Here is a 27196-nt window from a genome sequence, read left to right as displayed (position 1 = left end):
CCCAATATTGGCTAGTGATCCAAAGTAACTAGGCTGTAGAAAAATGATCAACACACATGCAGGAATTTAAACTAGTAGTGCTTGATAATCTTCAGAGGTCTCTTCAGAAATCCATTTTTAACTTCAGTACTTCCTGCCTTTTCGCTCCAAGAACTTTATACATTCCGAAGCAGTATCTTCAATGGATTTTGATAAGCCAGTAAGATTTGCAGCCAAGTAAGGCATGACACCTGATGTCACTTGATTAAAGTAACACACCTGTTTAAACAAAAGTAAATTAAACAAAAAGCCTATGGATTGCAATAGTTAGATTTTTTTTTTCAGAGCCTAGATGAGTATAAAAGGTTTTATGGAGGTGAACACATACAGCTTCTGAAGCAGAGGCAATAATTAGCAAAAAGAGCATGCCTTTTTTTTACAGTACTTTAGTGCTCTCAGTGTCCTCACAACTGGCACGTCCTCAAGCATCTGTAGGCAAATGTACACAGCACTGCAGTGAGAAACATTATGAGTAACCTGTCAAATATATGTGCTTTATGAACAAAGCTGGTGTCTGAAAAAAGAACCCAAGCCACTGAGAGTGGCTGAATGTTTTCAGAAATAGATTTTCTTACATGATAGATTTTCTTACATGAAACAGTTAAAGCCATTTCATGAAAAAGAACCAAAGAGGAACACTTGTCATTGGTCCAGAGGTGGGATTCATACTGCATAATTTCTGAATATGATAGTTGAAGGTAAGCATTTCATCTGAACTAATTCCTTGGACTTCCTCTGCAGCTAGCAGAGAGAGATGGACATCACCAGACGTCAGTTTAATTCACACTTCTAAAAGTGTAGTTTAGGATTGAATGAATGACTCTCTGGAGCTGCCTGGCCATCTCCAGTGCTTAGTTTAGATGTCATTCCTAACATTCAGATTGGCCAAAGTTGGAAAAGACAGGTTCCACTTTGTGGAATAAAGATTGTCTTAATAACCACATTGAACTCTGGGGAAACCTTTTTTTTTGTTTGTTTTATTTTATTGCTGTTACTGTTCTAAACTGTCAACTCAAATGAGATTACATGCCCATATACTACTACAGGAAAGGAGACCCAGCTGTGGTCTGCAGAGTTACTCACTGTACAGGAGCTGTTGCTGTCACTGTAGATCTGGAATCCGGCACAAAGGACTTGACTTCTGCAGTATTCTGAAGAAGGTGGCATGGATGTGAGGGTAACTGACTTTACAGCTACCACGTAAGGTTCACTGCAGGGCAAGGGGAAGACTCAGACATTTCTTCAACAAGATGTTAAAAAGATACATGTAAACTACACAGTATGCAGAGCTACACCAAAGCTGTCATTTTCATGTGAAGGGAAGCTCCTCTTTGTTTGAAGATATATGTTCAAAGGTTCAGCTCTGTAGAGTCTCATTCAGGCTATCACAGACTCCAATCAAGAAGACTTCTGTGGAAATCCCTAGAACAGTCACCCACATACACCACCTCTCTTTTTTGTTTACCCTTCACATTTACAGAACTAGTTCCTAAGGATCCTTTAAGTGTGGCCCCAACAAAGGCAGGCACGATTCAGATGTGGGGCGGGGGAAAGAAAAGCACTGTACTGAATACTGCCTTTCAGAAGCAATGTTCTAGTAACATGAAGAACTACTGAATATAAGAAGCTGAGAATCAAGAATGATAAACTACACCAAATGGTCCTATTAATCCATGTTTCATTATGCAAAAACAAAAGGAAATTAATGAAAAAAAAAATCAACTTACATTAAACTGATCAAGGGACTTTTAAAACCAGACTCAGCAGCAAAATTTATAGATACAATGTATGTGTTACACTGAGGTTTCTAGGAAGACCAAGAACTTCCTTGAAAATCTCCAGAATTACACCCAACAACAGACCAGATAAGGTCAATAGTTAACTAAAACTGTGGCTCCAAAGTGCTTACAGTTACACTTGAAATTGCATACTCACCTTGGCTTACAGGGTTGCCTTTGAGACACAAGAATCACAAAGTCTCTGGGTTTATGGCCAGTCATCGGTGGAGATGTAATGTAATATATTTTCTCGTCTTTGTTCACAGCCTGCAGGACCTCACAAGTTCTGCAAATACATTTAGCACACACATGCAGACCCTGATGTATGCAACACCATCTCTTCGGAAAAACACAGCACAAAGATATATTCTATCCTAACGTTCAACCAGTGATTTTCATGATCAGGCTGCAAGGAAGAACGAGGAACACAGAGGGAAAAATTCAGTTTTTTCTATACCATCTCACCTGACACCACCTCTCTGTCCTACAGAATTGTGAGAAAGTGCTGCAAGGTGCTAGGGAAACATCTTAGAAGTGTATCTTTTGTGTATCTTTGATTCCTGTTTGGAATGACATTAGCTTGCATGCCATGACACTTGCTGAATGACTAAACACTGTCCATCTGACACACCACAGGACAGACTGTCAAGAGACATTTGTAAAATTTTATTCAAATTTGTGTTCCGCTCCCTTCAGATGGGGCCACCTGGCTAAAATACAGTGTCCTGAAAGTACTGATCACTAACTCTGAGTTTTCACTACCAAAAGAAAGGTCAGATTTTTCTTTTACACAGGCAGTAATTGATATATTCCATTTCAGCTTCTTCTGCCTCAAAATAAGCACTGCTAAACTGGTAGTCCAATTTGACCAATCAGGCTTCATCATAAGAAATCTCAGAATTTGGCTGTAGATAATGGAAAATCAGCAAATTACGTCCTCGTATTTCATGTTACAAGCCTTAAATTCAGCAGAGATAGTAAATTTTTTAATATCCCTATGTTTCCACTTTCACCCTTTGATAAACAACTTTCAGGACAGAATGACTAACTAAAAAACCTTTCCCTTTAAGAGAACATTCACTACATCAGATTACTATTTTATTAGTTCAATTGTCTCTATTAATTTTTCTGCTGCATATAAGGTAAATAAAAAATCTCTAACACCTTTTAGAGCAATTCTGAGGCCCATTCTGATTCAGATACACTTTATAAGATGTTACTTTTCTTAAAACATTAATTTTTAAGATCCTTGTTTCTTGATTTCTCACTTTGACTGTATGATGAAGATGAGCACCAGTGTCCCCAAAAACACAAACATGCAGGAGTCCACAGCTTTTCCTTACTTCCTATGGACCACATGCACAATATATCAACCTCAAGTTATATCTAACCTACTCAAATTAACCCTTTCAACTTACATTTGTCTAGACACAGAATTTTGATAAATTTTAGAAAATGGTAACCTCTGTCCCAGCTCTCTGCCAGTTCAGAGCAACCATATATTTAAATCAGACTTAGGAGGAATTAAATTTTATTTTTTAAGTATAAAAAACAACCCATACTTAGACTAATTAATCTTTAATGTCAACTTCATTTTTCCTTAATTAGGTAGAAAAGTGTCAACATCTCAAAAACATTTGTATCAGAAAACAGTTGTCAGTTGAACAGTCTTAAGGAAAAGTATGTTCTTACAAGAAATGTTTGTCCCACTCTTGGCGGAATGTGAAGTCAGACAACAGGGAGAAAGCCAGATGTGATGGTATCTTCACTTGCATTTCAATTTTGAGTGACAACGTATCACCCTCCTCATGAATCCATATTTTTATCTGAAAGAAGTGATATTAAAAATAAAGCATGATTGCTATTTTAACACTTTAAAATGTTACGTATGTAGGACTTGAGTAGATCTTCTCTGTCTACCTGACAGAGGAAAGGTAGATGAGTATTCAAGATTAGTTCTACATTAAAATACAGCACAATGTAAAATCAAACACGCTGATACCATAGTGGCATTGCAAAGTTTTAATTACTTCTGGTTAGGGACAGGTGAATTAGCTTGCAAGGGGAAATGAATGAGCTAGAGGCCCATATGACCTCTTTCTCACCCTACATATATACATACATACATACATATACATACAGTCTCTAAAATACCTTTCACACTGCAGGTGCCTTGGAAAAACTGAGTTATTGGGCCATGCAGATGTCACCAATTCCTTAAAGAACAGCAGATACACTTAAGAAAAAAGGTAAAAACCTCTCCTCAACCTTGCTGGAGAAAGTCTCCTCAAAGAAGCTTCAGTTCACTGATTCCAAAAGCTAGGAGGACAACCTGAAGACCTCATGGAATTCAATTATTTTTGTGAACTTCACATCAGTGACCAGTGACAAGACATTAAACTTTTAAAATCTGGTCAGATGCTGGTCCAGAATTCCACTGTTTTTTCACATGGCCCTTGAGCCAGGCTGAGTTACAGAAATTAAGCATAGTTATGGGAAAGCAACAGGACGTAACACAATTTTTAGCAAGGAAGAAATGTTAGTAAGGTAGATTATGTGAAGTGCTAGTGATGGTTACTGAAAGCCTTTCAGGAATTCAAAAGTTAAGAGTAGGATCCATTGGATGTGGCACTAATGAGCAGAAGCAAGCTGGAGTGAGGCCACACTAGACGGAAGTAGCATCCCTGCAGCATGTGTGAGGCAAGACAGACTTTAGTAAAATAAGACAAACCAACCACCTCTGCCACTAGGATTTTGGAACATATCCACTTTTTTTTTTTTTTTTTTTTTTTTTTTTTTTTTTTTTTTTACAAAAGCACTTTCTGATCTTTAAGAGGGTTGATTTTGGATGACATATGGATTGTTTCCTTGATTCACCTCTCCAACCCACTGGATGACTGCCTTCAGGCAGAGCTCTGATAAGCACTACCTCCTGATTCCTACTAGTTGTTCTTTTAGCCTCTACCCAAGAAGCCATTTCATAGACACTGAGAAGAGATCTGCTTGAGTGGAGATGCTGCTGTATGTGTCTGTCAGAGGAGATTAAGTAGTTGCTCTGTGTCTACACCACTGTGCCCCCTAAGCACAAAAATCAAGATCTGGTAAATGACTGCAGAGAACATAAGACCAGTATGATATGTATGTAGTGGCCTGCACTGCTTAAGTGATCATGTAAGCATGATCAGGTAATGTTTTGAACTAGATACAATTTCTTAAGGGATCCTCATGTTTGCAAAAATAACAAAAGGGAGTGTGAAACAGTGACTGGTGAACCAAAACACTTGCCAAGATGGTAAGTTTCTTTAGCTGAAGCTGGCAGAAAGCCTTCCTTGGAGCTGCATCTATACCACCATATAGGGATTCAAGCACACATCCAAATCTGACTGGAGGAGCTGTCTAGGTGAAGTTCAAGATAGATTTCATGCTCACTTTCTCTGCCAAAGAGCAAATTTAATCCACGTAGTGGGTGAATTTAGAGGTAAGCTTACAGTCACATATGGGGACAAATGTATCCTCTGTCTACTAATGACATCCATGCTTTGTCAGGAGTCTACCTTGTGCCTGCAAGTAAACAAATAAACTAAACAAGACAGAAGACTTACTTATGGAGTAAATGGTATACAGCAATCCAAACGGACTACAATCATATACATGGTTTGTTGTTCATTGCATACATCCTTAAACAAAACAAAACAAAACAAAACAAAACAAAACAAAACAAAACAAAACAAAACAAAACAAAGCAGGATCCCTGACCCTTCTTTAAGGTCTGATTGACCATGCCAGATTTGCCAGAACAATGAGAATGAATGGACTTTTCATCCATTGACAGCATCAGTGTGCTTTGCATCCTACATCCTGCCTGAGCCAGATTTTGCTTCAATTAGATGAAAGAACAGCTAGAAAAAGCTACTCAAGATTTTCAACCAGATAGGCCTAAGTGGTTTAGAAGCAGATCTTACTATCAAGATTCTCCAAAAAGGGAAGACGGTTCCAGACTCCAGTAATATTGAAATGTACTGATGGCTTTGTGAGAGAGAGAAGTGACATCAAGCTGTTTTAAAATGTCATGCAGGATGGGAATGGGTTTTGGTTTTTTGTACGAAGTAGTGTCTTCACAACATTTGGTGCTGGTTCTATTACAGTTTTCAAGCTAGGGTTAAGAAAGAAAGTGAGATTCTTGCAGTTCCAGTGCATGCAGAAAGGAAGTTTCCCATGGATATTAACAGTCTTAGCAGAGGCTTGAAAATAATGCTCAGTCTTTCAGTCTGATTATTCAAGCTTGTTTTTTCCAGCGTGACTGCTGTTTGCCATTTACTTGGCATAACACTGTTACTGCAAGTTCTTAACCTCTGGAACAACCAACACATGGAACTGGCAGCTTTGCTGTCACTGCTTGCTCTTACTCAAGTAGCTTGTTGACTTGATGAAGAAGCAATCAGTGAAGTTTCATAGTCTGTGACATAAAGGGGGTCAGACTACAATGCTGTAATTTTAGGATTAGTAAGATTTGAATCTACATGATCTTAAAGTAATCTTCCAATCAGTACCCATATTTCAGAAACCAATCTTGACAGATGTCTCTTGATAGTTAGGAAAACAAGCACTAAGACTGGGTTAAAACTGAATTTTCCCAGCTAAATTATCTCTCTGCTGTTTCTTTTAACAACACCTTCCTATCTCAACACTGGCTTACATAAGATTTCTTACTGATTTTGAGCTTATAATACTGATTAATGAACAGAGAGGTTCTTTGTTTTCAGACTTCTGTAGTTTTCTTAATAGAAAAAGGGCAGAAAGAAAGATACCAGAAAAGGAAAATCGTGCATAGAAAAAGAGTCAAGTGGTATTCTTAGAAGATAGACACTGAAAAATTTGGTACATTAATTGCTGCCACCTGCCGACTGGCAGTGAGTGTCCGCTTGGAACTCTCACAAGATCATGCCTACTTAGAAACATCTCCCATGCTGCACAGCTGGTAAAGGCAGTATACTACAGACTGCTGCACACAATTTGCTTAGCACATGGACAAGAGAAGCCCTACAGATCATCAGCAGTACTGCCTAAACAAAGATGTCTAAGTTTGGGGTTTCACTGGAATAAATAAATTCGGCAAAACCACAATGTGGCCAAGAAAGTGTCTCACAGAAATGATACAGGGGTTCATTTGTGGTTTTGCACTCTCCTGGCTGTTGCTCAACAAGCCCAACTGATGAGCTGCTGGCAAGCCTGCCCTTCTGGGATCCCAAGTCCTATGTTCACCAGCCATTCAGATGGTCTTACAATTCCTCCATGTCACTTCTAGGTTGCACAGCACTCTGGACAACCCGAGGTTGCTTTGCAACGTTTCACGGAGACTCTGGGAGGTTTGGCTTCCAGCCCTAGCCACACTCAAACCAAGAACTGCCAAGCCAAGATGTTTATTTACAAGGGCAAACCTTTGCCCACCTCTTATGGCAAAACGTGTACCTATTCCACAATAATGCACTTACACCATCCAGTGTGCTGGTTACTTCCCATCCTGGTTTTGCTGCCAGGTGTGTCAGGGCAGATATGTTGCTGTAACTCACGTATGCCTGAAATGCCAAGACATATTTCTGAAAACCAAGTGGTAAAGGTGCATTTCACTAAGCATTCCAGAAATTGGATGTTCTTTTTCAATCACTATGCCTCCATGACAAACAAAGGTGTGTTTTCCCATAAGAGTTTTCCTTCCAGAAAACACAGACCAGTAGTTTCTGAATTAAATACTTTCAATAGCTGGATTATGTGCTCACATGGCTGCTGGCAAAACAACCCTAATTAAACAACAGCAAAACACTACTTTGGGCTTCTCCAATTATACAGGAGCACAGAAAAACTGTGACCACCAGAGAGATAATACAGGTAACCTCTCAGACCACTAAATTAATGGTTTTGCCCATCTGCCCTCTCAGTAATTAAGACCTGGTAGAAAATTAACCTCTTCATTGCTATCAAGCCATAGCCTATCTTGGCAATTGCTTTACACAGCAGGCTCAGAGCAGAGGAAGTGCAAATATATCCATTATTTATGCTTGACTACAGTGGATGGAGTTCTCATTTAACTACTGTGTAAAGAGAATACAGCTTTAGAGTCTCTAACAACAGGTTTTAATTTAATATTAAATAACTCTTAAGTAAGACATTTTTATCATTGTATGCATATTTATATGTTTTGTTTCACGGTGGAAATGCCACTATTAACAGCAAATCACTTCCTGCATTATAATTCTCAGTTTGTTGGTTTTTTTTCATGTAAAGGAAAAAGATCCAGTAAAACTTCTGGGAGCCATTGAGATCTTTACTGCAATGAAAATTTAAGCACAAAAAATTGTTTCCGAAACATTTAGGGTGTCTATAAATCCACGTAAATTCAGGTTAATCTGTATTCACATCAGGACACAGGTACATTCTATGGCCTCCCACGTCCAAGCCAGAAACACCTACCTCTTGATGCAGAGTATCTAGGAATGAATGTATTTTCTCCCCTCCTTCCCATAGAAACAAATTTTATGCTATTTCACTGTTCATGTCTTTCACAACACACTTCCAGTATTTACTAAATGCAATTTAGCAATTTTTGAGAAAGTCGAAGGAAAAAAACCCAAACAAACAAGACAAATTAGTTTCTTTAGAGGAGAACTCTGCTTTTTAAAAGCTGGGGACACTGGGATATACATCTGCAGGAGACCTTACAGCTTGGCTGCTTACAGGACCACTTGTTAAAAGAGTCTACCTTAAAGACATTACGTTTTGCATGAAACTTACTCTTCAATCAATAGTAAAGCATCTACTCTCGTTTATCCATTCTTCCATGACTATCATAAGGCTTAAGTACAAAAGGTTCCCTGTGGAAACTGATACAGCCTGTACAACTGTTCTTCACACCCCCAAAGTGCACAAATTCACCATTTTATGCAAGTAGATGAGAGGACACTATCTACAGATTACCTGGTTGCTTGTCTCCCAAAGGTCAGAAGGTTTGTCTTCTTCAGCAGACAGCATGCATTTCCTAAAACAATGTCCAAAAGTAAAATAACACCATGAATTGGTTCTTTACACTTTCTTCTATATATGCTAGAAACAATTACTTCTATAGGTTTAAATGTCTCCTAAATAGTTTACAGGTACTTTGGCAATTTTTAGTTGCATAACAGGTTTGCAGTAACTCCTTTTTCTTCCCAAGAAAGATGGGGAAACAAACAAACAAAAAAATATAGAGCAAAGTATTTTTGAGACAAGAAGTCTCTTAACAATTTCAGTGCAACTCAGGCAAAATTATTTGGAAAGTTAAGCAACATTACAGTTACGTTTGAGGACACACTGGCTACTTAACAAATGATGACCTTTTTTAGAGCATTGATTCAAAACCTGAGTTTTCAAAATCAAGTTCTCCTTGTAACCCAGCTATACCTGGCTAGTCGAATTCTCATCCGGGCAATGGCTCCATGGTATCGCCTCACGCCATCCTTTATAAAACAGCAAACCAGACAGTAACACATCTGATCGTTTTAGGACACAGATGAAAAAAAATACAGCTAAAAATTATTTCTTACAGATGGACAAATGCCAGAGGTGTACAACAAATAAAAGATTGTACACTGCACACTGTACATTTGCCTTTCAGATTTACCTGAGTGAGTAATTTACTTTTGACTGTACAATATTCCCTTAAATTTGCAAAATTGTATCCGAGTAGCATGCTCCTAGTACTTTTTGGTCCTAAACTAGTGCCAATGCACCATGCACATTCTATTCTTTCTAATGTGCCATCCATCAAATAAACTATGAATCCAATTCATCATCATCTGATGTTCAAAGTATGAAGGAAGCATGGAAGAATTCCTATTCTAGTACCCATGGATCTGAGCAAGCACTGTGTAAACAGATATAATCTACTCTTCAAGATGGCAAGTCTTTTCCTTCTCTTTTTATTACTTTGCCAGGATGGATTTTTTTTGAAGCATGGAAGTGACCTAGAAGCATACACCACACCAAACTGCATTAAAGGTCAATAGGACTTGGTATCTTGAAAGATACACCACTTTGGAAAAACTTCTTTTCCTCAGCTTTTAAAAGCCACAATGTAGCTTCTGGAATAAGAAGAATCTCCAGATTAGTGAGTCCCAGACTTTTTTAAACTGACGTCTACATAATATTTTTTTTAAGACATCTCTCTCTTGCCTGCTTTGTAGAGCACTGCCATACCAGCTCTCACCTTCAGTCAAATGACCGTGGAAAGTTTCAGCTACCTCAAGCACATACTAATTTCCCCAGATTTGTTTGCTTTACTCTGAAGGCATGCATGTACTTGTTCTTATATTGATGTTTAGCTTGTGGATGCCCCTCTAGGGAGGTCTTCAAGGGAAACACTTTTTCTGACAGAAGCTAAGCTCATGTGCCTTTTGTTTTTTGTTTTGTGTTTGTTCAGTTTTGTACATTGTAGAAGTCTGATTTTTCCTCTTGGAACAGCCTGTAAGGGGCAGTAATGAACCTTAGTGCCTCAGCAAGTATATAGGAGAACTTGAATTATTAGTCCAGTTGCCTTCCCATAAAATGTAAATTCATGCTAAATAACTGTTGGATTTTTGTCTGTACCTGCTCTCCAAAAATATTGCAATTGGAGGAGTGACACTGATGACAGGTATCATCACAGCAAACAATTTAACAGCAGTATTCAAACTGCTCCAAGTGTTTTGTGAACTGCTTTCAGGGAAACACATGCTGAGATCTCCATGTCAGAGGAACTGGAAAGCCTACCTATGTAATTGGATTTGATTAATACAGACTTATTTATTAACTCCATTTCTCATCTTCATTAAGGACATTATCCACTGGACACTTAGTAGTTTAATCTACAGTACATGGAGATTGCTCAAGGCAGACATAGACAGGTGCAAAAATCTGCCAAAACCAGATTATTTTTCCCTGTCCATCAACTAACTACAGAATTTCTAATGATGACTGCCTTCCACTACACCTCTCAGTTTTGGATGACTGAAGGTAACAATGACAAATCTCTTAATCAAAGGCAAACATGTCATTTAGAGGCTTTTCTCCTCTGCAGGAAGACACATTTCAGTGCCCTGTTTAGTCCTCACTTTCCCTGCAAAGCTATAGAGGCTGGCTGTGTGCAGTGTGCTGGGTTAGACCACATAATCTCATGCATGCATTCATCCTAGTCCTGAGGATGAGAACTGACCTCTGTAGTAGGTTTGATTCTGGGGAAGGTGAGCAGCTCTCCTTTGTCATTTACAGTGTTAAAAATGAGAAAGGCACTGTTAATATGCCGTGCTTGGTCCTTGATCCATTCTTCACAGTTATAAGCCTCAACACGGACACCAACCTCCACACTGAAATAAAAGTCTAAATTAATTAGTGAACTACTGCAAGAGATACAGAAGCAGCCCTGAGACAAAGTAAAAAGAACTGCTGTACACATTCCTGTGTGCAGGAGGCCTGACTCAAATACATTCTGTAGCATACAAAATAAATTACTCTGTCTGGACAGACACATTTCAGAAGTAAAAGCTGGCACTAGCTAAATAACATTAATAAAAAGAGTGAAAATTGAGCTAAGCAGAAAAATATAAGCAACAGTAAGCATGCTGTGAGAACAGACAGCAAAAGAGAATGGGATGGTGTTGACTGGACATTCAGCAGAAGCATCATATGAAGGTAATTCATGCCCTGCCAGCATTCTGTGGGGGCCAAACAGACCTACAAAGAAAAATGCCATAGAACAGCAAGCAATGCCAGGGCAACATTTGTCCCATGTACAGAATTTGGACGAGGAATTACTTTAGCTTCTGCTTTCTTGTGGCCCGTCCTCCTACACCTCTTGCAACTTCTGAACACGTCCTCCTACTGGAAAAGGCCTCCATGTAAATTGTGCAACACCTCTGGCATAAACAGAAGGTCTCTTGGCCCAAAGCACCTTTGCTGTAGATGGGTAAATAGCCTAGCAGAGAGGTGCTGCCCCTTTGCCAAAGGTCAGGGGAGAGTCATTCTCTGTGAGGAAAACAAAACAGTAGTTCAACACCTGCAGAGGAGATAGTGCATGCACAGGGAAAAGGAAGAGGGAGTAACCATTAGCAGGCAGAATCTGTGATCTGTGCAAGACTAGTCAACAGGCACGCCATTAAATGCCAAGACCTGGTGTTCAGTGTGCCAGCATCTTTGCTTCACACTTGTAGTGACCATATACTCAACTAAAGACACAGCATGGACTGTAGCTTTTTATTCGAAACTGCAGCTGGTAAAGCCTCACCTCTGGGTACACCTAGACCAACACTGGGAAGAAATTAATAAAACAAAGCATGAATTTTGCCAGCAACCAGCAATAATCAGAAATCAGATATGCCAAAAGACACTCCTGACAGCAAGCTGAAGTCTGCTGAAAAGTCAGAACTGTGGGACCAATTCATCCCTTGAAAATCCCTGAATTTCAGGTTGATATTTAAGGTGTGACTTTGCAGGACTGGGATTTAGTTCCAATTGATCTTTACAGATATAGAGATAGATTAGATTCAGATATAGATATAGATATATAGATACAGATAGACATAGACACAGATACAGACACATAGGCACATAGACATATCCCTCAAAGCTCCAGTTGAAAAATAATTCATTCATTAGCACAAATCCTACTGATAGCTGAAATATGAGGCACACAATAAGGGTGGTGCTGGACAAGTCAAGGAATACAAGCAGATGAGGAGTTTTACCTGTTCTGAAATGTGTTGTTCACAATTGCATTGAAAACAAGGCGGTCACCCACGACAGATGGTCCCCAGAATTTAAACATATTGACTGATTTCAAGATGGGATACGAACAACAAAGACGGCTGAAAAATAAAGCAAGAGACAGGGAGCAAAACATACAGTGATGTTACAGAATCTCTTTTGTTAGGTTTGAAGTGGGTAGCGATTAGGGCAACAAGGTTTGCACAACCTACAAGATCCACTGTATTACACTAATTTATTCCATAACTCACTGAAATACAGTTAACGTGTTCAGCTCCAAGAGCATATAATTTGAGCTTCAAACATAGTAATACCACTTATGTCATGCTGTTTCATTTTCAACACACTTTACAAACACCGACTAATTAATTCTCACTGCTTGATATTGCTTTCTTTTGGAGCCAGACCATGAATCCTTTACCTACACAGTAACCACTTACTTCACAGAGTTTCATTATTCTCTATATGACTGCATGGGGAGCAGGATATTGCTCAGTATGTAAAAATGCCAGAACACAAAGTCTTTGAACAACTAGAAGAAACCTGAGCAGAAAGGTTGCGAAACAGTGTTCAAGAAAAGGAATGTTACTCTATCTATTCCTTTTATGATTTGTACTTTTTTGCTTATTTGTCAGATGTTTTCTGCTAGTGTTACATGAAACAAGAATAAAAACCTACTTCTATAACTGCCAAATGCATAGTTGTTTGGCTTTTTTTTCTACTTGGATTTGTTTTACTACATTATGTGCACTACCGGTGCCGAGCTGGGAAACCCACCATTCCATACAAAGGGATAGAAATATATTGAACTGCTCAGTTACCAATTCAGAAACAGAACTAAATTTCAAAAGCTGAGGGCACAACAGTGTATTACAGACAAATGAATCTTAGTAATTCCAATCCTTTTGTCTTTTCAGTTACATAGTGCATCTGCTCACCTGTCTTCTACTTCAGATCTGATCCTGTACTGTGTTCACTTACAGGTTGTCAGGTTCTGCCAGGTTGTCCTACTGCATCTCTTTGAATTGCTTGTGAGACAGGCTGTAGCCACTCTGGTAAAACTTTGCTGGTCTAGTATGGAAGATTGGCTGTGCCAGGTGAGCTCCCTTTCCATGAGCTCCTCTTTGGGCTGGTACAATGGATAGATACACACCAGATCAAACCCAGCTACATTGTGAAAGGAAAAGTTTTGCAATGCTGTGTCATCTACACTAGGAATCATCCAACAACTCATCACTTCTCCGACCTCCACAGATGTTCCAGAAAAAAATCTGCAGCACAGATACAGCTTAAAGGGTCTGCAGAATTGGGAATAGTTTGCAAGCTCTCCAAAGTGAGCAAAAATTAGGTTTCTTCAGCAGTTCTAAATCTAGTCCCACTCTTTACTCAGACCTCTGTGCATCACATGAATAGGGAACAATATACAATAATGCCATTTATCTTTAGACTTTGAAAAACACACTCCATCCTCACTGCACGTGTGCGAAACTCATCAGTAAGAATCCCATATGCATATGCAAGGATAGATTTTGCAGTTTTTAAACTTGAAAGTGCATCTTTGTGGTGTTCCTAGCTTTTAACTCAACTGCACTCTGCAAACTAATGTACCAGTACATGTTAAATGCACACAATTATCTGTAGCTAATTAACTGACTGGTACATCTTTTTAATAGACTAATACATTCAAATGACTTTGTAATTTCGTTAAGTATAATTTGGTCTTCTGATTTAAAATGCTGAAAGGTGATCTTACTTACAATGTTCACTATAAAGATGCAAACACAATATTGTTGAAAATAAGTGAGGAACAAAACAGAAATTTGCCCTAAATATTCAGGTTTTTTCCTGCAAAACTATACCCTAAATGCTTTTACTGCAAGTGTAAGAAGTATGGAAGTACAGATCCAGTTAAAACTAATGCTCAAATAGGTTTTTGCTATCTGCAAGGTTTTAATTTACTGTTTATCCAAAAAGGTGGGGGAAGAGGGAAAGGGGAGAGGCAGGGTGAGTAATCTTAGAAATTTATTTGTCAAGGGTTAGCCTTTCTCTTATGTTCCTCCACCAGAGTTTTGGCTATAGCAACTACTAATTGGGACCCTGAAAGTGGAGGTCTAATTGTGAGTGGCCTCACAAAAGGTTTGTAGTGAGACTAACTATTTCTTAATCATAAACTACACTATCTGTTTTCAAAAAGCCTGTATCACCAGATATTATGCCTAATACCTTAACATGAGAGATCCTGTTTAACATTCATTAGTTCAGAGAAATTTTTTTCAGTACTTGGTTTGCTGATGTTTTCCTTCTCTTTTTAAGCCTAAATGTGACTCTCACTAGGTAAAGTTTATCAAATGAAAGCAGGTAAATATTATGGGTCATATTGCAGCAAAAATCTGAAACAATCCCTTTAAAGCAAATGAAATTACACATTGGGTTAAGGTCAGTGCATTCTAATGTTACTAAAACAAGCTGTTTACCCAACCACTGCACAAAATCTGTTGTTATCAGTACAACTACTGGCTACAAATCAGACTATATGAATAATTAATGGGAAGTCACTTAATTATTAAAGTTAAAAAGAAAAACCTATCTAACATGCCTGCAGTGAATTAGGTCACTTGGTATGCAAGCAGAATTCAAACTGAAACTCAATCGTTGGTTACAAAGAAGCTTTGTGCAGGGTCCAAGAACAAGGAGAGGGAAAGACAATGGTTTGATTTCAGCGGAAGAGAAATTAAATTATTATGTTTCAAGGCCATATGACAAGAAATATTGGGCAGTGTCACAAAAACACTCTGCACTGCTTACCCAAAGATGTCAGAGCCCTTTAAACTGCTAAAAATACTACAGCCTACAGGATGTAGGGAGTCAGACTGGAAGGTTAAGCAACTTGCTTAGGGTTATGAATCCATTCTGTGTGTGCACCAACAAAACGGACCTGTTCCTTTTGATTCTCTTCTCTGACTTATTCTTTCTTCTGGCATAAGGAGCTGCAGACTAATATCTAGAAGACTGTTTAGTTTTGGTTACCAATTGATACAAGGTCAGTATTGGTTTTAACCTGACTTAATAACTAACTTTGCTTCTAAAACACTGCACCAACCACAAGGAGGCCAGGTTTCTATTCCTATGTCCAGTGATGACTTTCTGCTGAGATTCTCAGGAGGGTAACATAAACATAGCCTCTTTTGCCTTAGGTCTGCATGTGTAACAGAATAAGAATAATATTTGACTCCCACAGTGGTGTGTCATGCTGTGGGAACTGTACCACAAAAATAGTTCTAAGTCCTCCTGCAATCAAAGGAGGAAGAAAAGCCACAAAGGTTTGGGTCTGTCTTTTTCATAAAAATCCCAGTGGACCTCTAAATATTAAAATCACATCAATTTAGAACCATATGTAGAAAAGCACCTTGCTGAAATACTTGCTACTGTCTCCATCCAAGCCATGATCTGGCCACCAAAAGTGTTTCCATGATGGTTTGCATGAGGAGGCTGGACAAGCTCAATACTCTGCACATGAGTAAGGTCAGTTGAAACTGCATCTTCCATTTCAGAAGTATCTGAAACATGGCAGCAATGTATTAATGAATTATTTCAGCTAGTAGCTCTGGTAGCCAAGAAGAAAATACCCCCAGTTACTGAAGCATGCAATTTGCTTCAGACACAATTAAAAGAATTAAAAAAGAAGGACAGAGGAGACCTCTGTTCTCTGCAAGGGAAGCAAGAGACTGAAAATTTCCTCTGTTCTTCCAAGAGACATAAGAGGTGGGGGATGGTGCACCCTGCAGCATATCACAGCACAGTGATCCTTCTCAGCCCTCACTATATCCTTCAAAAATGCTGTGTCAGAAGCAGTTACTGAGAAAGTTGGCTAGCTGTGAATGCAGGCAGCCAACAGCCTCAGAATGTGCTTGTGATTATTCATGGTTACTATGCATGACCTCTAACAGAGGTTGTCAGTGCAGTTTATCACTTGTTCAAATGCCTTTCATAGACTTTGACCACCATGTATGATGGGCACCTGTGCAAATGTGTCTAATCAGGATTAGAATATGACATGATTATTTCATAACCCGTTACAAATCTTGTAATTACCAGAGACAACACAGAATACATGAAAGAGAGAAATATAGATCTGAACCAGTAACCATTACCTGAGCATTTCCAATTCCACTTTCAAATGTTTAGGTGCACATAGTCATTCTAATCTGTTTTTCAGTTACATTTTAAAAGAGCAAATTCAGGCATGAGATGATGTCAGTAATTTTTAAAGTGCATATCTGTGCTAGAAGATACTTGACATGAATTTTGACTTCTGCCATAGTTAACTATCTTTATGATTATATAAATGTGTGGACACATTTGACCAACTTGCACTTTGGACCTACTTAAGTTGTTGCATAAGACCCACTCACAAGACAAACTTCACTTTCTGGGTATGCTTTATGCATATTTTGCTACCTGACAGCCTTTACAAGCAACATTTTCTTCTCTCTTTCCCCTGCTTTGCTTGTTCTTTCTTCTTAAGGAGGTAAACTACTGCTAACAATGATTAGATCCTTCAACAGTTTCCAGGCAAGGCAGTGGAAATGAAAATCATCAGCCTCGATTTGTCTTTCATAGTATTAAGCTGTCTCCTATGAGACAGTAACCACGAAGACAAATAACTTGTTTGCTTGTAGCAAACAAGTCTGCTCAGTTCTACACAGTTTTATTAAATTGTTAAGATGAGATTTTGTATTTACAACAGGTTTCATCTTTCCTCAGTAAAACCACACAAAGTCTGTTGTTTATACACAGAGTCATGGCTCAGATTTCCCAAATACCAGCATATTTTTTAACTGTTGTGAATAATTTGTTTTGCAAAAGAACATAGAAACTTTTGAACACAACTGCCAGAGATTTAAAAAAACCTGAGATTACAATCAGAAATAAAGACAAACCTGTTTCTTGGCTCAGTTTTTCTAATTGAGTTTAATTTTTTTTTTTAATCTGTTTTGACCTCTGTATAATGAAGTTTCTCCAGCTTGTTGGGAATAACCTCATGGCATAAGCATAGCTCTTAGTGCTTTCTTGCAAAGACACAACCATAAACTGAATGAATTTCATCCTTCTATACTTTACAGCTAGAGTCACAGGATGCACTCATGTAGCCTACACAATGGCCTGCACTTCATATCCATTTAACACGATTGGCATTTTTAAATCTGGAATTTCTGAAAGACAACAAAATAGCACTCTTTTAGAATCACTGTCTTACACACCCTCACAAATCTTGGCACACGCTTTTCTACATGATACCACAACCTCAAGGAACTCTACTCAGGTGTTTTATCTGCTTTCTTCCTCCCTTCCAGCTGCCTGTAAGGCATTTGTTCCATCTTCCATGCTGACCACAGTAATCACCTTCCTTATTACTCTCCTGCATTAGCTTCTGAAAGACCTGCTCATAGCCCAGTCGGATTCTTCTTCTCTCAGTAGCCAGGGTGTGCTCCAGGTGGTCTTCTGTAGACAGAAGCTTTACAGGTTCTAATTCAATCTATGCAAATGGGAACAAAAAAAGGTTCTGAATGCCATAATAATAACAAATTGCACTCTGACTTAAAAAGGCATCACCATTTTCTACATTTTGCTATCAGCTGTCCAAGATGACAAGTTCTATTAATACAAACAAGCTCAGAGTTAAAGTTCAAGAGATTCTGCATTATCCTTTCAGAATAATTTCTCAAACTCGGTGATAAAGTGCTTTTAGCTTTTAAATATAATGTCCATGAGAGCACATTCAGTTTAATAGTTCTCTTTAAAAAAAAAAAAAAATCTTAGTATGAAGGTTTACTATAGAATTTTTGTATCAGAAAAATAATCCAGTTACATTCTTCAGTGGTGCAGTCTACGGGAAAGTGCACCCAGACCCCACTCCCATTCACTACACAAACAGCCTGCTCCTTCTTTCAAACTTCAGTCCATACTCACATAGTTTATTCCACCTGTCTGAGGACCTTTTCCAAAGAAGCACTGGTTTTCTGAGGCAGAGGAGAAACACATGAACATCTAGCACTTGGGGCAGTCTCAGACTCTACACACTTGTGCCCAGACACACACCTTTCTCTTGCCAAGATCAGATCTTTTTCACAAAGAATCACAGACTGTTAGGGGTTGGAAGGGGCTTCCCAAGATCATCGAGTCCTACCCTCCTGCCAGAGCAGGACCAAAACTAGAGCAGATCACTCAGAAAGGCATCCAGACCAAACCAATAAAAAATAATTCTCACTTTATACTATTATAGTGTTTTCACATTTATCAATTTAGCTGTTAAAGCTTTCAGAGACCAGCTGGGGTTTAGTTTTGGTATAACTGTCCTGATCTGTTTCTTCTGCAAACTGCAATATATCATTGCAGAAGAGAAAGCAGAAATGATTGGATACATTAATTGCTTGTGGGATGACTGCTCCCTGCCAATATGCAGTGGATGTCAAAAATGCAGATGGACTGTCATGACACATTCAATGAGACAGAAAAGTTATATATATGATTCTAGTCACTCGTGTTCAAGAAAGTAGAATGATGCATACACAGGGAGTTTATTAAGAGGATCTGAGAAATATTTGGCCTTTCTCATACAAAAACTTTAAAAGATTTGTGCCTGCCTGGTACAGCAATGTGAAAGCCAAACAGAACCGTGCCTGGTTTCTAAATACCTCCAGGCAGCCAAACACTGGGGAGAAGAAACAACATTGGCATGAAAAGTAATTAACATAAATGGCAAAGAATTAATTTAAATTGGAAGCTGGCTTAAAAATAATGTCTTCTATCTGAATTTTCATGTCTGAACAACCTCCTCAAAAGGGTGGTGAGGATAAATAGGTCCCATCCCCAATACCCTTACAGATTTCAAGAGGTATATAGATCAGTTTCTGAAAACTGTAGAGACCATGCAGATTCTCAGGGATCTCTCCTCCAGTGCTCGCCTCTGTCAGTATTGCAGCCCTTACAAAGACACCATTCTGTTATTAGCAAATGTGCAAGAGCAAGTGGAAACAAAAGAGAGATGTGGAAACAAAGATATGGTGAAAAAATATCTCCATGTAGTCTGGACTTCATGGTGTTTTCCAGATACTTATCAAAATACATAGGTATGGACAGTTTTCTGTGTTTCACAACCAGAAAAGCTGGGTTGCTTCCCAGAAAGACAGTCCCTGTAACTTCAAGCATAGAAGAAAACAGAATGAATACCTTTTTAGCACCAACTGGTTTGGCTACATATGTTGCATATGCCACACTCACAATTTTTTCAACTTTAGTCAAAATATCCTGTACTTCAACCTTGATGCCAACCTACAAGGAAGGAGGTAAAGGAGGAAGGAGACAAAAAAGGTATTTACATCATTGTCAGTTGACTTCAGAAAAAATAGTGCAGTTTTCCAAATTAATCATTTCCATTTTCTTCAATTTAGAAAAGTAAAAAATCCCACCAAACTCTGCTATCACTGATACATCTGTGAACACACAGAACGTAACAATATTTGCTGAGCTCTGAAAAGCTTGTAGTAAAACCCCCATGTATGTATTTTTAGCATTATTTTATATATATATAATATATATATTATATATGTATATTGCATTATTTTAGAGTAGAATAAAAAGTAAGAAAGACACTTAATTATAGTTTTATGGATATCTCTTTCCATGTACTTGCGTGCCATTTTGAGTCCCTGTATGAATCTAAGAACTGTATAAGAAAAATAGTCTATATCAACATATAAAACACAATGAGACACTTGAAGATGAAACACTGTGTTTGGTCCAGTGAGACATACCTGACAGGCATCAATGCTTCTGATTTTTTTCTAATTTTTAGAACCTTTTGGAATACATTTACTATGAGATACATCACTGACATTAATATTAATGAGAATTGGACTTAGGCACAATGCAGAGAAAAGTAACCTTAAGGTTCCATTCTGATTTCAAGTAAGTGATTGGGCAATGCATTGAATACCTGTTACAATATGAAGAGTAAGAACATGCATACACCCGAGATAAATATTTTTTCATCAAAAGTTTTGAGAATACTTAGAACTCTAACTATTAATTGAATCCTAGCTCTGATCCAAAGATTGATTAGAGATCATTAGGTTTGGGCTGGGTCAACACCACCTATCTCATCCTGTCCATTATACCTGCCAAACGTTTTAAGTCTTCAGGGTCCAGTTTCTATTTTGACATGGATCATAGAAACATGCAATTATAATAGTCATGAAACCAGAATTTCATTAGGCAGTGTGATTGCTTAGATATGTGCACAAAGCTCCTTCTGACACCAGTAAGATTGGACTCATATTGCATTCCTCTACTCCTCCCACCTCTCTTTTCTTTAAATATTGTTAGGAGTAAGAGTGATGATCTTACCTCCATGCTGGTTTTGAATGCTCTGTTGACCTTTGCTTTGATGGTAATAATTTGTCCAACCCTGTTAAGAAGCATAACATCTCATGATATGTAATCATGCAGCTTAGTAAGGGTTTGAACCTGCTTTTCTGGGTATTTTTAATAGTAAAGAAGAAATCCGCATTAATCAGTCAGCATCTTCCATACTATACCAAAAATGCACTGAAGAAAGGTTTAGCACTGTTATTCATCAGTCAGACTTCATTCATGATGGATAATTATTTCAGTCACCCAGAAAACTGCATAATCTCAACACCAGCATTCTGTCTCCTTGCTGATGTCTACGTGATCACAGAATCAAAGAATGGTTTGAAGGGATCTTACAGATCACCTAATTCCAACCCTGCTGCATTAGGAAAGGACACCCCCCACCACTCCAGGTTGCTCCAAGCCCCATCCAGCCTGGCCTTGAACACTTCCAGGGATGGAGCAGTCACAGCTTCCCTGGGCAACCTGTGCCAGTGTCTCACCACCCTCATAGTGAAGAACTGACGATGTCAGGTGTGCTCCAGGCCCCAGGTCCTCTGAGATATTATGGTCTACATTCTACTTTTGTTCAAAGTTACACCAAATCACCAAGTATAAAGAGCTGCAAAACCACACATTTGCATTCTACACATTCACACATAGCGCATTTGCATTCTCTAGGATACAGAGATGTGCACATCAGGAAACAATCTTGGGACAAAACATCCTCTTTGACATCTTTGAAGGATGGAGAAAGAGCTCAGTTTCCAAGATCTGGCCAAGAACAGGGCTATAGCATGTCTCTTCTGTCCTAACATACCTTTGAACAACTACACTTTCATATTTATCTACATAGAGTACCTCAACAGAATATCTTTCTACCTACATAGAATCACATTTACATGAAAAAATACATATATATTGTTTTGAACTTCTGAAGTACTTGTTAAGTGTTGATAACAGAGCAACAACCCTTGTTTTCAAACCCTTAATAATCTAAGACAAGGTAATGCTGAAAGGGTCAAAAAGAAGGCAGTTTCCTCTAAAGTTGTCTTATTGAGCAGAGCAGTAAAAGGACATGATGTGCATGGTAAGTCAGAACTGCAGCCAAAATAGCTGGGCATCAGGCCACTGCCTTCAGGGAAGTTAGACTGACTCAAAACCACTGAAGATCAGTCCCAGAGCAGGCAAAGTTCAGCCAGCTATATCTGAGACTGCAAAATATAACTCAGATCACTTGAATACCTATGAAATAGGCATTTATGGCTAATAATGACCACAGTTTATTAAAAAAATAAATATTTATAATTTCTTCCTAATCTGATGAATAGGGTTTTGATACGTAAAGATAAGGCCTTTCTTAAATTGTTTCTGTCAATGCCAGAACTTCAAACGAATTGTGAGCAAACACTGGAGTGGGGAATAGGAAAGCTGCTTCTGTATAATACCAGACAGAAACAACCAACTACACAGAAACTTCCACTTTCTTGTTCACTGTCAAGAATACAAGTGAAAGCATCTGAGTAGACATGGGAGAAAAATGGTTAGAGGAAAGAACTAAAACCATCTGCAGATACACTCATTAGCCTTTGAAGAACATATTCAGAAGGAGTTTCTCCATCATCACTGCTAAGAAAAACACATTAATTAACATAATAGTTCTAAACAGCACAGCTAAGGGAACTACCAGCTCATTCATCACTAGAAGAATGGATTCAGAACAATAACACAACATTTATGTTTAAGATTAGAAAAGAAGATAACATTACAGTCTCAGAGAAAGGCTTTAGAAATCAAGTACCTTGAAACAATTCTGAAGTATCTGTCATAAAATTTCCAAGAGGATTACAGTAACACAGCAGTAGAGGTGATGATGAGTACAAGGCAAAAAAAGAGAGAATTCATTTGTTAGATAGTTTGTGATTGAACAGGACACATACTGATAGTGAGTGTGAGGCTTTCCTTAAGAGAGGGAGAGTTCAGTCTCTACAGATATTCGCAGAAGACATCATGGTCCCTGTCAAGAACATCAAGATGGTGGATTGTTCATGAAGTCCCAAAAGGGACTGCAGAGGTTGCTGGCAGGCTTACTAGCAGGGCACTATTTTCATGTACAAAGGCCTTTGTCTGTGACACCTCCTGGATGATCTCTCTTCCACTGCATGAGAACATTGCATGAGAGGTTGCAAGAAGCAAGTCTAGGTCTGTCCACCTCTGAGGACACTGCAGGGAGGGAACAAAAGCACAGAGCTGGACGTGCTCTCACTCAGCATGAGACACCAGTCCCACCAGTACCCAAACCCAAGGTGGGTTTGGACTTCACAGACATTAGAATCCCTGACTCACTGTCTGACCTTTTCCCTGGTGCTCCAAGCAATCTGTGCAGCTGGACTCATATTTCATTAGAGAAAAATCTGGGGCCATATCAGAAAGAAAAACAGATGTCAGAACTGACATTATCAGACACTATGATAGGGAATGGTCTTTTCATAATTTTGGGGGGGAGCTGTTTTAAAAGTAAATGTCTTACATTGTATCATGTATTCTGACTTGGGACAAATTGATTTATTTAAGACAAGGGAGATGAACAGCTTGGGTATTTAAATAGGTATGTGAGGGCAGAAGTCAGAACACCACAGTTTCACTTGTAACTGGCAGAAAGCTTTGGAAATGTATCAGAATGAACTGAACATGATTCACATATGGAGCACCAGCAAAATTTAAATAAATGCATCAGATGTTCTTAACTACAGATGAACTGCTGCATATTAAATGACATAGAAGAGGGTTTTATTTGTTATCCTGGCATAAAACTGAGTTTTGCAATATATAGATTTGTGGAAATCTCTGTTACCATGTCAACTGAGAAGAAATGGACACAGAAGAGTTAATCCTTACAGAACATTTGGTAACTTGAGTTAGGTAAATGAAACCTTACAGCAGGTAACTTACAAAACATCTTTTTAATTTACTAGAGTGAGGTACAAGAGCTCTGTTATTTATGCAAGATGTTCACATAATCAAAAAGATCTGTAAAAATTTAGGAAATTACACAGTAAGCTACAAACAGGATGTTAGGTATAACCTGAGGCTGAAAAATAATTACTGAAATCATAGTTGTACCCTAAATTCTTGTTAGAAATTAAACACTGGCACCAGAAGTTGACGGAGAACTAGAGACATATTTGGAAACAAATTTGGATAGAAAAGTATTTTAATTATATTTTAGAAGCTCTATTTTGCTCTCAGAAACAAGAGAAAAAACTGCTCTGAAGCTACTGAAGTCTGAAGTACTATGCCTGAAAAAAAACCCCACAACATTACCCTGACTTCATTTCTAGGACTCTTTGATTAGTTTTCACAGAGTGAATTTTCCTCCTAAGGACAAAATAAAAAACCCAGGACAATTACAGGCAGGAAAAACACTTTAAAACTAACTTTGTAAAACACACCAAGATATTATCAAGTTCTAGATTCATTATGACCATGTTAACTCCTTTGTTACTGGTTCTAGTACTCATCCTAATGGTCACTACTCCAAAAATCTGCTGTTCAGAAATGTGAGCAGATGCGTATTTTACACTTGTGTATTGCAAAGAGTTTTGAATTGGCATCAGCAGTGTATCTGGCAGCCAATGTTGCTTGGTTCACAGTCAGGACAACTCCATGTGCACTGTTGTGGTGTAACCAGGTCTATCACACAAAACCTACAAAGTAATTGCTTTAAGTTTCTGTAAAGATATGGTTTCAGAATAAATGTGCTGTTCCTCTTACAGTGTCTTTTATCTCTTGGAAAACTCTGAAAATCAGTTGAAACAAAAACTAAGTCCTGTATTATGTTGTAGACTCACTCAATATTTGGTGATCACAAACACAAATCATTTGCTTTGCTGCATGAACACGTTTTCAAAAAAGCTGAAAGAAAGAGATGGTAAGAAAGAAACTGAAAGAGCACTTAGCAAAATAAAACAATTAATAGACTAGGTTATAGATATGTATTCCTTATTTAACAGAGATAAGCAATGCATTAACTGCAGCACTCACGTTTAACTATAGCCAAAGATACCTGTGCCATCAGTTTCTCACATGGCATCTAGGTTGTCAAGTCAAACTGCCGTTCATTTTTGACCTGTGAAATTGAGCTGTTTCCTAGGTGGATCAGGCTATCACAGATAAAAAAGAGCAACCTCAGGACTTAACCGTGCAACTCAAATCTTGTGTATCTCAGATCCTCTAATGCCTCAGTTTATCTCTGCCAAATAAGAAACTCCAGAACGAAAACGTTTGACTGTCGTTAGCTGTCTTTGTACCTGGCAGCCTCTTCAAACTGTATGTCATCCATAGATGCCGTCACGCAAGACACACCAGCATGTTTCTCAGCTTCAAAAGAGACACATGGACACACAGTTACCACGTGGCATTTGCAGCAAGCCATTCATAGAATCCTAGTATCACAGAATCATTAGTGTTGGAAGGAACCTTAAAGATCACCAAGTTCCAACCCCCCTGCCATGAGCAGGGAACCACTAGATCAGGTTGCACAAAACCTTGTCCAACCTGGCCTTAAAAACCTCCATGGATGGGGCATAAACAACCTCCCTGGGCAACCCATTCCAGTTCCTCACCACCCTTATAGTGAAGAATTTATTCCTAATGTCTAAACTAAATCTCCCCTCTCTCAGTTTAAAACAATTACCCCTTGTCCTATCACTATCTTCTCTGATGAAAAGCCCCTCCCCAGCTTTCCTGTAGCCCTTCAGGTACTGGAAGGTACTCTAAGCTCTCCCTGGAGCCTTCTCTTCTCCAGGCTGAACAGCCCCAACTCTCTCAGCCTGTCTCCAGAGCAGAGCTGCTCCAGCACTTTGATCATCTCTGTGGCCCTTCTCTGGACCCTCTCCAACCAGTCTATTCACCTATATACTTGTGCATGGAGATAGAGATGAAACACAGCAGGTCACTTCTTCCTTTGATCACCCTAACAGACGTCTCTGGTGGACCCCTTAGGAAAAAAGCAGCTAAATAAGTTAATATTTACCACGAATAAGGGTAACATGAGGAGATGAGACTAGATGATCATAATGATTCTACTCAGTTTGAAAAACTCTACTTAAGGTCTTTCACAAATAATGAACATTCTGGTAAAAGAGGGCTAACAAGTATGTTTCCAGACAAAAGGAGTCAAAAAGCATTAACAAGCCTACAGAAATTTCAGCAATCTCCTTCAAAATAGGATGTTGTAAATATCAGCTTTGTTTAAACCAGTGTGGTAGTTTTTGGCAATCTGAGGATTCTCAGACATGGGAGAGAGATCTAGTGGCTTATTATTGTGGTCACAGCAGTGGAAAGCAGCTAAGTATATGTCCTCAAGGCTGTGCTAAAACAACAGAAATAATATAAAACCAAAAAAACCGCAAGATTTGAAAAATCAAAACCAGGTACTTATTTATTGCAAATTTTTTTTACCAAAATTCAAACTGTGGTTTTAATCTCCCTATGATGTATTTGATTATGAAAAGTAATGAAACCTATTTGTATTACCTAAAAAGTTAATTTGGAAAAGGCAAACATCTTTTTCACTGTTAATATTTAATAGCCAAATAGTTATATTTTTACAGCAAGTTATTTGATTTATTATTTATTTGACCGTAGCACCTAGAGTTCCAAGTCAGAGGCTAAATCTTCACCACCCTAGGAGATGTATAAAAGCAGGGAACTCCTGCTCTGAAAAGTTTCCTGAGTGCAGAAGTTTCCAGAGGCAAAAGACAGGACTAGCAGTAAACACTGAAAATAGTTGCCCAAAAGGCAAGCATTTTCACTCCTAAGCAGCCCCATATTTTTAGTTAGCATCACAAGAAAAAGCTTGCAGAAATTAGAGAGGATGATGCATGAGTTTCTTGAGGATTTCCCTTTGAAAATACAAGGGTAAAACACAAGAAAGCACCTATCCAAAAGAAAGCAAACTCTGATGAAAGAGATCACTAATGACTATGAGGCTGAAGGCACCACTGTGACAGGTAATACGAGATTGAGATAGCCATAAGTAGCATTAAAAGTGAGGAAACAACCAGCCAGGTGGATCACATCTATAGCAGGAGGATATGAAATGAGGAGGCACTAATGTGGGTGAAAGAGGGCACAGCCAAACAAATCCCTGACTGGCACGTTGAACCTGCTGTGACACAAATGCAAAGTTGGGA

The 27196-nt window shown here is 38.5% G+C and overlaps 1 protein-coding gene across 1 annotated transcript; it reads right to left on the bottom strand.

Annotated features, from left to right (window-relative positions):
• Positions 1-123: 123 nt before the first annotated feature.
• On the bottom strand, positions 124-25341 carry ACOT12 (acyl-CoA thioesterase 12). Its single transcript, XM_010008408.1, has 14 exons — positions 25310-25341; positions 20994-21054; positions 19818-19919; positions 17991-18123; positions 15994-16144; positions 12569-12688; positions 11041-11191; positions 9252-9307; positions 8790-8850; positions 7310-7393; positions 3510-3643; positions 1975-2103; positions 1123-1249; positions 124-258 (listed from the first exon to the last, which is right to left on the bottom strand). Exons 1-14 carry the CDS (start codon positions 25339-25341, stop codon positions 124-126), a joined length of 1476 nt encoding a protein of 491 aa, XP_010006710.1.
• Positions 25342-27196: the final 1855 nt, after the last annotated feature.

This window comes from Chaetura pelagica, unplaced genomic scaffold, assembly GCF_000747805.2.
Source record: "Chaetura pelagica isolate M959 unplaced genomic scaffold, ChaPel_1.0 scaffold191, whole genome shotgun sequence".
NCBI lineage: Eukaryota > Metazoa > Chordata > Aves > Apodiformes > Apodidae > Chaetura > Chaetura pelagica.
This window is presented reverse-complemented; position numbering and strand designations above follow the sequence as displayed.